At 45.3% G+C, this 15,386-nt stretch overlaps 1 protein-coding gene across 2 annotated transcripts in view; it reads left to right on the top strand.

Moving 5' to 3' along the window:
* Positions 1-15,386, top strand: part of CEP95 (centrosomal protein 95) — a 717,939-nt gene that overhangs the window by 658,747 nt on the left and 43,806 nt on the right. For both annotated transcript variants that reach the window (XM_085617251.1, XM_085617252.1), the window contains exon 20: positions 8,669-8,815. In XM_085617251.1, the coding sequence (XP_085473377.1) occupies positions 8,669-8,815 (147 nt within the window). The remainder of the gene's footprint in view (positions 1-8,668; positions 8,816-15,386) is intronic.

Consider the following 15,386-nt stretch of genomic DNA (forward strand, 5'->3'; position numbering starts at 1 on the left):
TTACAGTCCGGGAAGCCCGCTGAGAAAGTGCAGGAAGCGGGTAGCAGCATGGCTGACGGTGGTCACGAAGCTGTCCTCACAAACCATCCTTCTACAAGCCCGACTTTTCTGCTACAGGAGTTGAGGGCCGGTTTGATGGCACTAGGTGGCCGGTTAGACGCCCTGAATAAGTGCCGGGACAACTTGTGGGCCAAAATCGAGGTGCATGATAAGCGACTGGATACAGTGGAAGGTAGGGTCTCGGACTTAGAGGATGGGACAGCCCACTCTACGAAGCACCTAGACTGCATGGAGAAGATCCTTAAGGAGGTTGCTATCAAGAACAAAGACTTGGAGGCTCGCAGTAGGCGTAACAACATTCGCATTCTTGGGATCCCTGAGTCAGCCAATACAGGCCGAATGGATCTTTTTGTCGAAACTCTACTATCTGATCTTCTTGGTAAAGACGCTTTCACGCCTGGTTTTGTCGTTGAGCGTGCACATCGCTCCCTGGGCCCCCCGTCCCAATCCTGGTTGCCCACCTTGGCCCATAATTGCGCGCATCATGAATTTCTGAGACAGGGACATTGCACTGCGCCTGGCACGAGAGCGCGGTGGCTCTGTTCCCGAACTTTACAGCAGTGGTTCAAGAAGCGAGGTGAAATTACAATGACGTCAAAGCCACTCTTAGAAATCTGGGTCCTAAATATGGCATGCTATATCCAGCGTGCCTTCGAGTGGATGCTGAGGGAAAATCACGGATTTTTGATACGCCCACCGCTGTGCAGGAGTTCTGTAGAAGCTACAAAAACAACAGCAGCCATAAGAATACAGATGCAGCTAGGTCTCCCCCACCCCCTCACAGTGGCTCAGTGGCCAGCGTGGAGCTTTCTCCTCTAAGTAATCCCGGGACTAAGCCCTGGGGCTCTGTGGCTCCGTTCCGACTGCTTTTTTTACTGTATTGAGTGAGGATAATTAAAGTGTCGAGTTGATTTACTACAAGGTTGGGATTCTGACGGGGCGTTGCTTCTCCCCTGTGTGTTTAGAACGGTTAAGGTGTTATTAGATTGGAATGCATATTACTCATCTTCTGCTTATATATCTAGGTTGTTTACATGATGTATTTGGTTACCGTTTGAAGGGAGAGGTTCCCTGCTTAGGGATGCGCAAGGAAGGGTGGGGGGGGTGAGGGAGGTTCACAATTTTTGGTTATCACGCACTGTATACCAGTATGCTCCCTGTTTCATAAAAAGTTGTTCTTATGATGCAATATATTATTCATTGAAATGTCGGTTAAATGACAACACTGAATAACTTGTCCACCTACTCTGACCTATCGCTGATCACATGTAACGTCAGAGGCCTCAATAATGCTACAAAAGGGAAGCACATAATACACTATTTGCAGAGACATGGGAATAGACATCGCATTTTTACAAGAAACCCATTTGCCCAAAATGGACGTCACCCATTTCGCGTCTAGCTGGGGCCCACATCAATACTTTTCAAACTATAGCACGTACGCGAGGGGCATGGTGAAACTGATACATGAGCGACTCCCTTTTCCATCACTATAAGACACATAGCGACAGGGAAGGTCAAAATATGTCCTAGTGGTTGGGCAGTTGATGGGCCATAGCGTGGCATTTGTGTGTGTATATGCCCCTAATACCGACAGCCCAGAGTGTTTTCACGATCTACGTTCTCAGATTTTGCAACTCGACGGAGCATATATTCATGGAGGGTGATATTAATCTTCTTATAGATCCTTCCTTAGACGGCTCCTCTGCCTCCCACGACACGTAACTGTGTGCACACCTGGCGGTGTTGTAATTGTGCGACTCGGTTGGGCTGTTAGATGTATGGAGGCCATAACCCGGTAGGCTTTGCATATTCTCACTACTCTGCTCAGTATGACACATGGACCAGGTTGTACTACTGGTTGATCTCCCCAGGTCTGTGTCCGTGGTATACGAATACCCTGGTACTCCCTAGAATATACTGTGATCATTCCCCGGTTGTTCTGGGGGCTCAGGTCCCCAGACCAGAGGAATGCGAGAGGCAGTGGAGATTCCTGGGGCGGTATCTTATGGATGATCTGTTCCAGTCTGAACTTCGGGAAGCAATAGAGGAATATTTTGAGCTAAACACTGGTCAGTCGAGTCCTGGGCCACACTTTGGGAGGTCTGTAAGGCCTATACACAAGGCGTCTGTATTTCTAAACATGCTTGGGTGTTGAAGGACCTCAGGGCCACATTGGCTCACATTGAACAGAAATTAGAATTGATAGACAGGGAGTTACTAGATCGCCCGAACCCTGCAGGACTTAGTCTACGTTTGACTCTTCTGACTGAAATCAGGGAAGCCGTGGAAAGGGAAATCCATTTTTTAAGTAAATACGCCATCGCTCGCCATTACGGTGAGGGCGAGAGGCCTGGCCGCACATTATCACGACTTCTGAGGCCCCCATACGGGAGATCGTGCATCACCAGAATCAGATCTTCGTCAGGCCAGATCCTCACAGGAACCCTAGAAATTCGGGACAAATTTGTACATACTACGACACACTATATATATCCAGGGTTACCCACTATGCATCAGACCAGGAAGAGTATCTGGCTGAGATAGCCTTGGTCTATCTGGTGAAATTCAAGCAAGAGTTCCTGGCGGAACCATTCTAAACTGATGATATCATAAGTGCTATAAATGCACTGAATGGCTCCACAGCCCCGGGGCTTGATGGCTTTACAGGTGATTTTTACAAGTCGTACAAGGACCTATTGGCGGTACGCCTACTAGAGGTATACAACGAGGCGCTTGAGCAGCAAAAGTTATCCCCCACTCTGAGAGAAGCAGTAATTATCCTGCTGCCTAAACCGGGAAACGATCCACTGGTATGCGGGTCCTACAGGCCACTTTCCCTTTTGAATTTAGGTTATAACATTTTGGCCAAAATGATCGCATTAAGGCTAGCCCTGTTATTGTACAGAATAATATCCCCAGCCCAGTCGGGATTTGTCCCCCATAGTTCAACCTCCCTTAATTTGAGAACCTTGTTTGCGGTACTGCATAGGATCGCTCCGGAAGTTCCAGCTGCGGCGGTCCTCCTGGATACCGAAAAAGCCTTCGACTCCTTGGAGTGGCCCTTTTTCCTAGCTGTGATGAGGAGGATGGGTATGCTTAAAGGTTTTATCGACCTTACAGGGCTGTTATATGCAGCCCCGACTGCGACACACGCCTAAATGGCACGATATCCCGTTCATTCACTCGCTCACGTGGCACTAGGCAGGGTTCCCCACTATCGCCGCTACTTTTTATACTAGCTATGGACCCTCTGGTTAGGCATTTTCAGGAAAGACACATGCAGAGAGGACACCAGTTCAGGATGGGCCCACTCCTTATATCTTTATACTCCGATTACATTATCCTTTACGTTCGGACCCCTCAGACGAACCTAAAGCCTCTGATCAGAGATATTATACGGCTTGGGCATCAATTGGAATAAATCAGTGATATTCCCTCTCACTAGCAACACCAAGCAATGGAGCTGTGAATTCCCTCTTGAGTGGTGTGAGGACTCGACCAAATACTTGGGTATATATATTCATAAAGATGTAGAACAAATAATCAGATTGAATTACGGCCAGGCAATACATAAACTAGAACTGCAGGTGAAGAGATGGTTGCGGCTTCCCCTCTGGATCGCTGGCCGGGTCCCGTTAATAAAAATGATAGTCCTCCCAAAATGTTTGTATTTATTCAACACTATTCCCATCCCGCTCCCATCCTACCTTCTCCCAGCAGGCATCCTCCCTTCTCCCCTTGTTCATATATCTTACTTTAAATACAGGTCAGCGCTTTCTCTGCAGTGGAAGCAAATTCTTTCCTTCCTGCCATCTTTATAGCTCTGTGGTGTGCTGTTGAGTTAATGTATCAGTTGGTAAAGTCCGTTCTACGTTTTGTGTAGAATGACCTACAATGAGGCTGTAAAATAACTAATCAGATTAGTAGCATTTCTGTGTTTTTTGCTGCATTTAACCTGTGAATTTCAAGGGTGTTAGTTCTGTGCATCTCTTTGGAATTCACTTGGAAATATTTCCATCCTGTAGGAGATGTCCAAATACTCAAGTATTCTCTCTAATTCTTCCAGGTCTGTGAATTATTGTTTAAACACTAATTTGGCTGGGCGAACGTCTATACCTCATTTCTTTCCTTTGCTTTATCTTGCATAGTGCAAGGAACTACTACTGAAGAATATTTGTTTCTTGTAAGAAGTTAGTTGTAAATAATATTGTGTGTACTAACGGTGTATATGGACTGTTTTTTTAAGATGCCTGTAAAATTACCCTAGTGTGGTGATATCATATGACACATGCTATGATAGGGAATGGTTTTGTGATTGCCATGTGATTCATTACTCTCAATGTATGAGCAATGTAGAAAACTGTTGGGGGAGAAAATTCAATTTCAAGAAGGATGGGTATGGATGGTGTGAGGAAGTTTAACATGTTTGACCCTCTTCTAACTCCAGAATTGAAAAGAAAATTCTAATATTGTCCCTTCTTGCAATCCTCAAGATTTAGAACACCTCTGCAAGTTCCATAGTTCATTCTCTAAGTCTGGTGGCTCCAGTTGTTTTGTTTCCAGAGATTCTATTTTTCTGTTGAATTTGGCTATCTGCATAGTGTGTTCTCTGCAGAGTGTCTTCAGTTCCTTGTTAGTTTCTGTCATGGATATTTCTACAGTAGTTATTGAGGCCTTAAAGCTTTTTAGTTCTGCTATCACACTGATGTTAGTTACCTTTGAATCGTCTTCAAGAGGCTTGTCGAGAGGTCCTGTCCGTTGACATCTATAAACTCGACCTTGCTCAATTATCAATTTGCTTCATAGGGACATGGTTTAACTACAATGCTGTACACTTCTTACTGAGATGCGTCGGTGGTTCTGTTTGCCACCCTCCCTCTCAATGGTATTGAAAGAAACACTTGCATAGTTTTTTATGACCAGGTATTTCCCTCAGTATTTGCTTTTGTCACCTCTGAGAATTGTAGTTCCTTTCCTCTCAGTGTTCAGCTTATGTGCTCTCCACACATTAGCAGTACTCCTCATTTATCAGTTGATGGCACCAATGCGTATTGGTGATTCCGTGTTGTTTAATGGCTGCCTCTGTAGGGTTTGATGATTAGAATGTGACATCCCAGTTCAAAATGTGGATGCCTTTGTGACTGATGACTCCACCCCCATCGCTGATTCCTCTGCAGACCTCTATCATCTTTACTGTAGTCCACTCAACATTTCTCCCTTCATTCCTCCATTTACTTGCAACCTTGTTGTCTTGTGTGTGGTGGACAGTTGATGTATCCTTGTCGGGAGTGGCTTACCGGTTTAAAGATCTCCAGCAGTGCAGGCATTAGCACTGCCTGGTAAGTGACAGCCATGGTAACATCCTCTGTGCGCATCTGTTGGTGCACTTGGTATGGCAGTGGTATTGCTGTACCTTAGCAGAGTCATACCACCATACATATGCTACACAGTCGTTGGATTCACATTAAAGCAGAACTTGGCACAGGTGGGGTCAGAAGACTGTGTTTGTGCCAGACACAGAAAAAGATATGTTAACACAAAAGATTCAGAAAAGCATTGTACACTGCTGTCACTGCTTTATGTGACAGACTCTGGGCATGGACAGTAGCTTGTTGCTCTTTTTGAGGGTACGTTTGTGTGTCCCTCCAGAACATGTTCTAGACCACGCATTGTCAGGCACAGGCCTAGGCTTCTGCACACATGCTAGATTAGCGTCTTTGCAGGGCCAAACAAAAAGATTCAGTATAACAGTTCCATATGCAGTTTTACATTCAAGACCGGGATTAATGCCTGTTCATGGATGGGACATTCCCGTCCCAACACCAACAACTAGTAGTTTTGCTTTCTTATGAACCAAGTGGTGATTTTACAGATATTTAACACACCATAAGTTTTTGCTATGGTGGTTGTTGGAAAGTTGCTCTACCTGCAGGGTTACCCTGGATTTTATTGCCGTTCTTCTGAACCCTATTTTCGCTATAGAACTCTGTGCACTTTACCCATGCTAACCAGTGAGTTCTTAGTATATGATACCAAGGTATAGCCAGGGCCTGTAATTTAAGTGTCACAAGTAGACTGCAGCACTCTTTGTACCGTCTACTACAGAGACCATGTAAACATAACTGAAAGCATTGGTATACAGTGTTACGTTTAATAAATGTTATCTCTGGCTAGGAAACACAAACAAATTTAATTTTCCGACTTTTTGGAATATGTATTACAAGCCCAATTCACTGGTGAAGTCGTATTTGTAATAAATATTTTGGGAATGGGACTTTTTAGAAAAGTTGCCTTTGCCCTGCCTGAAGTTCCTTGAAACTAAATCTGCATTTTGCTTTCCCTCTTCTGCCAAACTTACTCCTGGTATAGGAGACAAATGGTCTTGGGTATGGGGAGGTGTTGTCTTTGACAAGATGCTCTGTGGCGTGAGCACTAGAACATGATTAACTTGGAAGTAGCCTCCTCTATCATAGACAAATGGTAACCGAAACATGGGAAGGGCCCTTCGTTTGTCCCCGCACCCAACCTGAGTGGCCCCAATCACAGTGGGCCTCCTTTTGAGATGAGTGTAAGATCCTGCTGGAGTGTCAAGACCTGCTTTACAGGTCTACTGAGGTTTTTCATATAATACTTTGGGTGCACTTCAAACGGCAAAGACAGAATGCTGATGCAATTTGTGCGTATCCCCTGTCTGGTTGCTGAAAACTCAGCTTTGGTCTTCCACACATCTGTCTCTGAGGTTGTTGTAGGCACAGGGACTGCTTCGACCTGGAGTTTGGTGTTAGATGTGGAAGGACTCTAGGATTATCATAGTACACTCCCCACTCAAGATCCCAGGATTAGTGTGGCCGATGACTTTGGCCATCTTAAAAATGCCTAATGTAGATTGGGTTAGCCCAGGAAACCTTTACCCCAGTTTTTAGCTCGTTCCAGGTATCATTCCCACCCACTAGCTCATGCCAGGCTTTAATGTGGCATCTCCAGGCAGCCAATCCAGAACACACCTGGACCTTTGGAAGATCAGAAGTAGATTGATCCTCCTGTCTGAGACCTGGACCTCCTCTCTTGTATCTAGGACAAAGAAGTGGACCCAAGGGCCATCAGGCTGACCTCCTGTTAAACAGTGACACAACAAGCTACAAGAGGTATTTTCCTGCACCTGCCTAACTGACCATTGGCAACTGCCCCTGAACTGGAGCCTGCTGTGCTTACCACCCTGTGACTGTTAGGTGCCTCCCCTATGGTCCTCCGGTGCTTTAGAAGTGTAATGTGGTGTGGAGGATTGGGCCTTGAAGGACTAAAGTCAGATGGTAAAATCCTTGACCAGGACGAACCAGGTTGCTCTATCCGCCTTTGCTCCTTCACATTCTGCGTCCAATTGCACCTATGTCCTGTTCTACTGCGACCATTGACTATCACTAGCACAGTGTGTTTCTTGGCACTATTTCCACTTAAAACTTTAAATATTCATATCCCTGGTTCCCCTTATTGGATTTTTGTCATGTTGGTGTCATTTTGTTTGTGAAATGTTACTCTGTTGCTCTATATCATATTGAGATTTTTACTGTTTTGCTTTTCGACTTTATTACTGTTTTAATACTGCATACATACTTTACACATTTCCTCTGCATTAAGCCTGTCTGCTATGTGCCAAGGCTGCCAGAGGGGGGAGCTCAGGTTTATTTAGTGACTTTAGTGGTTCATCCTGAGAAGGACTGTGATTATAACTTTAGGTGGGTGCTTACCTCCTCAACTAATAATCAATTTCTTACAATGGTTATGTTCCATATTTGACTGCCTGTTTTCCCCACATCTACCCTTGGTATTCTAAACCTCTTCACTTTCTCCTTTATGGTCCGACCTCCTACTTAAGAAAAATATCTGCACTTGTTAGTCTGGTCCATTGATCCTGCTGCCCTCTGTACTCCTTGGTTCTATCTCACATCTTTCCCTTTTTTAACTGCTTACTCCTGTTACAGCAGCACCCTGATATTTCATGCTCTCTGGTTCCAGTACCGCTACAGTCACAATGTCTGTAGTGAATTTGTGTCATTCAGTTCACCATGGGTGAGTTAAACACATTGGTTCATCGGATGCCTTCTGCTTTGGGCTGTTTTATTGCATACACTCCAAAATACCCTTCACAAAAAGTCATGTTTTGCAAAAAACCTTTTTTTCTTCAAATGAACGACTTGATATTGAGGGGCGGATGTAGATATGGATGGTGTTCAAAGTGATCAGGGACAGCCTATGTTTAAAATGGAGAATTTGTGTATCTTGAACCTTCTGATAATTTTATACAAACCCTAACAGCATTCAAGAAAATTTGTTTTAAATAAGCACTCACTTTGCACTGTGGTGTTGATGAAAGATTAAGTTCAGTATGTCTGATGACTAAATTCCGATGGTGTCTGCGATTATGTAAGATTGTGTTCTAAGATAACATTTAAATAAACAAGTACTATGTGGGAAATAAGTGTTTATTAATTGGGTGTGCTGATTAAAATGTATTTATAACGCAGAAGATGCCTTGCTGAGCAGTTACTTTGTCCGTAACTGTGCGTACATGTTAATTCAAGTTCATATTTTTTTTTATCATCAATAGATATTTACAGACCTATTTGAAGAAGGTTTGGAAATACAAAAGGAGAGACTGCATGACATAAGATCATATGCCAAAGAAAAACGTGAAGAGCAAAAGAAGCGTCACAAAGATGAGCTGGAGTCGATGGAAAACTTCTACAAAGATCAGGTACATTTCTGCATTCAACTGGCTTTTTTCTCACCTTCAGCAAAGACCCACTTACTTTTTCAGCAGTAGAGAAACTAAATATATGTGTTAGTGTAGATCTGATCCCTCTTGCAGCAGCATATCTTTCGATCTGTTCGAATTGTGGTAGTGTTTTTTTCTTCAAGACTGTGCCGCAGGATAACTTAACAAAAACTCTGACCGACCTCACTCCGGATGCTTAACTTCATTTCATGCAATTATCTCACAAATAGGTTATTTTGTAAATTAATGTTTTTTTTTTTTTTTAAATCTTTTTATTAACGTTGCTCAAGGTCTCATACAGTGTACATCAGTGTTCAAATGCCTCGCAAACCATCAACATGACATTGCACCTTTCCTCCTGGCCGCCCCATTATTTCGGGCATTGGTTCCATGACGGAAGCCTTGGCCCAATTTGTTGACACCTTTCTGCAGCCCCTAGTCATCAACTTACCATCGTATGTCAGGGACAGTATGGACATTCTCAATGAGTTGGAGGATCTTGAATGGGAGGATGGCATGTGGTTTGCAACCTTAGATGTTACATCATTGTACACATGCATCAAGAAAGATTTGGGCATCATGGCCATTGATTTTTTTCTTGGGAAGAGATCGGCAACTTTGTTAGAACATAACATTATGCTCCGATCCATGATCGATCTCATCTTGGATAACAACTTCTTTCTCTTCAACAATATATGGTTTAAGCAGGAGCAAGGTACTGCTATGGGTTCCAAATTTGCGCCTTCCTACGCGAACCTGTTCATGGGGTGGGTTGAAAATGTACACGCCTGGTCACGCATGGCATCCAAATGGATGGGACACATTCAGTTCTGGGGTCGGTACATCGACGACATTATCAATGTATGGACAGGAACAGAGCCTGAATTCATAGAGTACTTTATCTTTTTGAACCATAACACCCTCAACGTTGCATTTACTATGGAGTTGTCTCAAACATCCATCTACTTCCTGGACCTTGAACTCTATGTATGCAACAAGAAAATACATAGCACATTGCATAGGAAGGACACTGCTGTCAATAGTATTTTACACTACAACAGTGCGCATCCAGCCTCTACCAAAAAGGCCATCCCATTTGGGGAAATGATACGCATTCGAAGGAATTGTAGTGAGGATGGTAACTTCGAACACCAGACTACACTAGCTATGGATAGGCTACATAAGAGAGGGTACAAACATGACATCTTAGGACAGGCTAAACGAAGGGCCACACAACTAAATAGAAGGGACCTACTTGTGAAGAACCGTAAGGATACTCCCAAACAACATGAAAGACTTGCTTTCATCACAACATTTTCCACTCTCAATCATGAAGTTTTTAAGGTACTTAATAGACATTGGCCGATCCTTCAGGGAGCGCCAGGTATCAACAGCGTAATCACGTCTAGACCTTCGATGACATTCAGAAAAAGCAGGACCATCAGGGACAGTCTATGCCCGAGCTACACATTGCCACAGCCCCCGAAGCCAGGTTGGCTCAAAAAACCTTTAGGGTTTTACACTTGCAGTAACTGCAATATTTGTGACCTGGGCTGCAACAAAACCCTGACGTTCAAATACAACTCAGGCAGACAACACACCATTCAGCATTTTATCAACTGTCTTACCAGTTTTGTGGTGTATGTCCTGATATGTGGATGTAACCAAATCTATGTGGGTAGTACGGTTAGACCACTCAAAACCCGCATACAGGAGCATCGTAGAGCCGCAATACATGGCGACACTTCATATGCCCTAGTGACACACTCCTGTAGAGAGGGTGTGGACAGGTCTAGATTTCGGTTTCACTGCATTGATGTAGCCTTACCAGGAAACCGTGGGGGTGCCAGAGAACTCAAATTAAGGCAACTGGAGGCGAGATGGATTTGTACCCTGCGGGCAGTTACAATGGGCTTTAACAATGATAATGAATTGCAATATTTCTTATAATCGGGTAACTGGTTTAACAACAGCGTTACCACTTTGAGAAATAGAATTCTTGCCCTGACATGTCTAAGTCTTAATGTACGTTTATGCAATGTATGAGATTGTGTAATGGTAAAACACCACGTTTGAACTCTTTTGTTATCTCTATGTTCCACGTTTCACTACTCTGTTTCAGAGGGTACAACTTACGTTCATTGGATGTGTCGCTGATGTATCGTTATCATGCTTTCAATCTGGTTGCTAATACTGTTTCCTTGTGGTCTCAATTTACCGGTGGTTACAGGTGGAATGTACTCTAGCCAATATCTGCAATATGAATGTCTATACTGTTGTTTGTACTACTATGACATTGCTCCAACAGTTTGTTTTACAGTAGGCTCTTGGCACGTTACAATTGTTGTCTTTCTCACTGCAATGACCCCGGTTTTCTGACTCTAAGAATACCAGTCATCCACAGCTTCCTTTGCTATACTCTCCTGGGCAACTATAAAATGTTTTCAAGTTTAGACTTGCTTTTCCTCCTATTTCTGGACACTATTGCCATTTAACTTGATACTTAAATACACCTTTGGTTCGTATCCTTTCCCTCTTTGAATAGAGTCTGAGTCTCTCTACAGACGATCTGTTTTTATTGTACTCCTGAGGTTCAGCATTCAATTGGGTCTTCTAATGGCCCTTTTTAATTCTGACTGTTAGTCGCTTACCTCGTGTTTTCATCTTCTTGTATATTTGCGCGGACCGCACCATGTAATAATTGTTTCCGTTTTTCCAGCCTCATCACTACCCACCTACTTCTGGAGACTGGACGCGTGGTATTGAATATGGGTGGACACGGCATGACTCCTTTGGTAATGGTACTGGACAACAGTTACCTACGCTGTCTTCCTGTTTACCCGTCACCTGTTTATGCCTGTACGTCACTGTGTCCGCTCACATCAAACGCGTTCTTCAGACTACTCACACGTAAAACCGGTCTTTGGCGTGATCCAGTATTCTAGCACCTGTCACTTTCACATACCAGGCTTAACCTGCTTGGCGCGCTAGTTGTTTTTTATGGGCGTTACCATTGCCATGGTTATCATCTTAACACATCGGAAACGGCAGTCGTTGTGTTACTGTGTCCGTTCACATCATACACGCTTTTCAGACTACTTTTTAAACCGATTTGTGACGCGACTCAGTACGTAAGCACCCGACACTATTATATACCGGACTTAACCTGCTTGGCGCGCTAGTTGCATCTCATGGGCGGCGCCATTGCCTAGGTAACCATCTCTACGCATCCGAATAGGCAGTCAGATGACGCATACGACCAACCGGAACTACTCCAACATGGAGTTTTTCATCCAGTAACGCGCTCTAGTCTTTCAGGACTCGTTACCATCGCACACCGGATAATACCTGTTTGGCGCGTTAGTACAAATGTTTGGACGCTGCCACTGCCAAGGTATCCGTTTAAATACGACTGGATTCATCGCGCTTCGGACTTCGGCTGAACTTCACACTCTGTGCTTCACAAAGTAAGTGTTTGATGGGGGACATGAGCTGGTCGGACTTTGGATGCTCTCACGGGTAGTCACCTTTGTCTCTTTGTGGCTACGAATGGTTGGTAGCTTTTGTGTTCAATACAAACATTTTTGGCAGCCAGTGTGTTTAGGTGCCTCTTCTCTTGCCTGAGGTTTCCGTGAATGACTGTTGATAGTCGTATCTGTAACTCTGACAACGCATGGGTCAATAATTGCCTTGTAGAATTCCACGGGCTGGGACTTCACGTTATAAAACCTGCAGGTTTCCGCGATTTTCATGGCCGGTTTCTGTTATTACGTTCTTATGGTACGGAAGTTAGCTTAGACATTTATTAAAAATACGTGGCAGCGGCTTACGAAATGGGTGGTTTTGTTTTAGAACAACTGCTTTTTATAATGGGTATCTGTGTCATTTTTTCCCATCTGTTGCTGGACACCGGGACATTTGTCAACTTTTACGCTACTTTGCGTTTGCTTTTATTTTCTCTAACAGATCTGATTAGCCAGAACCTGGCAGTATACACTTTTGATGTTACACACCAAACGGACGTACAACATTCACTGGCTAATCACCTAGTAAGGTGAGTTGACACTATTATGGTTTCAAGCCATGATCCTTTCCAGTCACCGCTTGACTCTTGATGCACTATTCATTGTGCTGTCTTAACTTTACAGACATAATTCTGGGTCCAGCTGTTTTCGTCACATTACTACGCAAATTTCTTGACGTGTTCTTATATATTATTAACCTTGGTAAGCGACTTCTCTCTGCTCTTCAATCTTGTTGTTTATTTTTGGACGCAATATTCCCACAGTCCATGCTTTAACTTTTTGGATCTGGGACAACTCACTTATCTTCTTCCAATTCCGTTCTCTAGACACAGTGGTGGCTTTTTAGTAATTTGTGCTGTCTTTTACGTGCTGTGCCGCCTCATGCTCTTCCTCTGTTTCTCAGTCTTTTCGTTTTTCCTGCCTCTCATACTTGTGTATATATGTTATATTTATGGTCATCCAAGCAGCTGGCCATTTGAGGTGGGCAATACTTTCACTACTGACAAGTGACAAGTCCAGGCTGTGCACTCATTTATAACCTTGCTGCTTTATCTTATAACCTCATGACATTGCACATTTGTGGACTGACTGGGCAGCAAAATGGGCACGCTACAACTGCCCCCTCTCCCCCACCCTTCATAGCTCGATACCTGCGCCATGGACCCCACACCCTCTTCCATTTCTTAACAAACCCTCTAGACTTATAGATCGTTTCCTCCGTGCTCTGACACCAGTCCAGGTCGCTGAGCCATTGGTCCCATTGTGGGGCCGTCTGCGCCCCCCAACTACTCGCGATATTCCTTTTTGCCATCCCGGCCGCTGTTGCCAACCAGATCTCATTGTACCTGGACCAGTCCGTGGCTCCCTTGATCAGAAGAAGTAGCCACCTGGGTTCCACCGGGACCGGCGAACCCACCACAGTCGCCATCGTGTGGGCTACTTTGGTCCAAAATGACACTATGTTCGGGCATTCCCACAGGCTATGGAAGAATGTGCCCTCCCCCTGACACCCCTTTACATACAGCGGGGACAGGCTCCTACCCCATGAGAATAAGTGGGTACGCGGGTAATACACCCGGTGCAAAATTTTAAATTGCACGAGGCGGAACCGCATCCGTATGGCAATTTCACGTGGGCCCTGCAGGGCGTCCTGCCAGTCCTCGTCTTCCAGGCGTCCAATATCCCCCTCCCATTGTCCACGCAGAGACACCAAAGGGTCAGGCATGTTATTAATGAGCTTACGGTAGATGGTGGCTGTTAGTTTCCCTGGAATAGGGTCTAGTAGAAGCCTATCCTCCAACAGAGAGTATTCTGTGAGCGAAGACCCCAAGTGGATGTGCGAGCGCAAGGCATGTGTGAGGCGCAGATACTGGTAATGCTGGGAGTCGTACATGTGGTACTCCTTTTGGAAGTAGTCAAAGGATCTAGGGGCGCTCCCCTTCCATACATCACCCAGGTAATCTATACCAAACAGCCGCCAGGTTCGAGACCTCGAGACCTCGGCTAACTTGTCAACGAACCAGAGCGGCGTCATACCCGTGAGAGTGCCCGCCCACCCCAGGAATTTATTGTCCTCCCTCCAGCACTGTATAACCACCGCGGTATGGGAAGGTATGTCCATGCAATGCTTCCACGAGTACAAAAGCTGTTCACAGTTGCATGTCGGTCCACCTTGTAAGCCGGCTCCGATCCCGCCGCGTACACCCAGTCATTGACCACCTGCAACTGGGAAGCCCAATAGTACAACTGGACGTCAGGGAGGGCCAGCCCCCCGTCGTACACCCCCCTTGTGAGCTTTCGCAGCACTATCTTCGGATTTCCTCCATCCCAGAGCAGCGTCCGCAGCGACTGGGAGATGCGCTTGAACACTCCCCCAGGGATCGGGTAAGGCGAGTTTTGCAGGATATAGAGAAGGCGCGGTAGGGCCAACATCTTGAAGAGCGCGGCGCGCCCCATCAGGGACATCAGGGACAGAGGCAAGGATCTCCAGTGATGAATGTCCGATGCTAATTTCGCCAGGTGAGGTTCCAAGTTTTTTGTGAAAAACTCCACCCTGTCCCTGGTAACATACACCCCCGGGTACTTGAAGCCCTCAGACACCACCACGGCAGGGCACCCAGCTGGAATTCGTGGAGGGGGGCCGGAGAGGGGGTAAATCAGTGATTTGGCCCAATTGATCCTATAACCGGAGTAGCTGCCAAACAGGTCAAAGAGATGAAGCGCCTGCGCCATGGAGTGATACGGTCTAGCCATGTAAAGGACAATATCATCGGCGTATAAGGATATACGCTCCTCCCACTCCTCGCTAAGTGATAGGCCCCAGAAAGCCCGGTCTCTATGAATCCAGTGGGCCAACGGTTCCAGAGCCAGGGCAAAGAGGAGAGGGGACAGCGGGCACCCCTGCCTGGTGCCTCTACGCAGGGGAAATGCACGGGACAGCGCCCCATTTACCATCACCCTCGCCATCGGCTGTTCGTACAGCAGGCGCACCCAACCACAGAAGACCGGTCCAAAGCCCAGTCGCT

This window comes from Triturus cristatus, chromosome 7 (genome assembly GCF_964204655.1).
Source record: "Triturus cristatus chromosome 7, aTriCri1.1, whole genome shotgun sequence".
In the NCBI taxonomy this organism is placed as follows: Eukaryota; Metazoa; Chordata; class Amphibia; order Caudata; family Salamandridae; genus Triturus; species Triturus cristatus.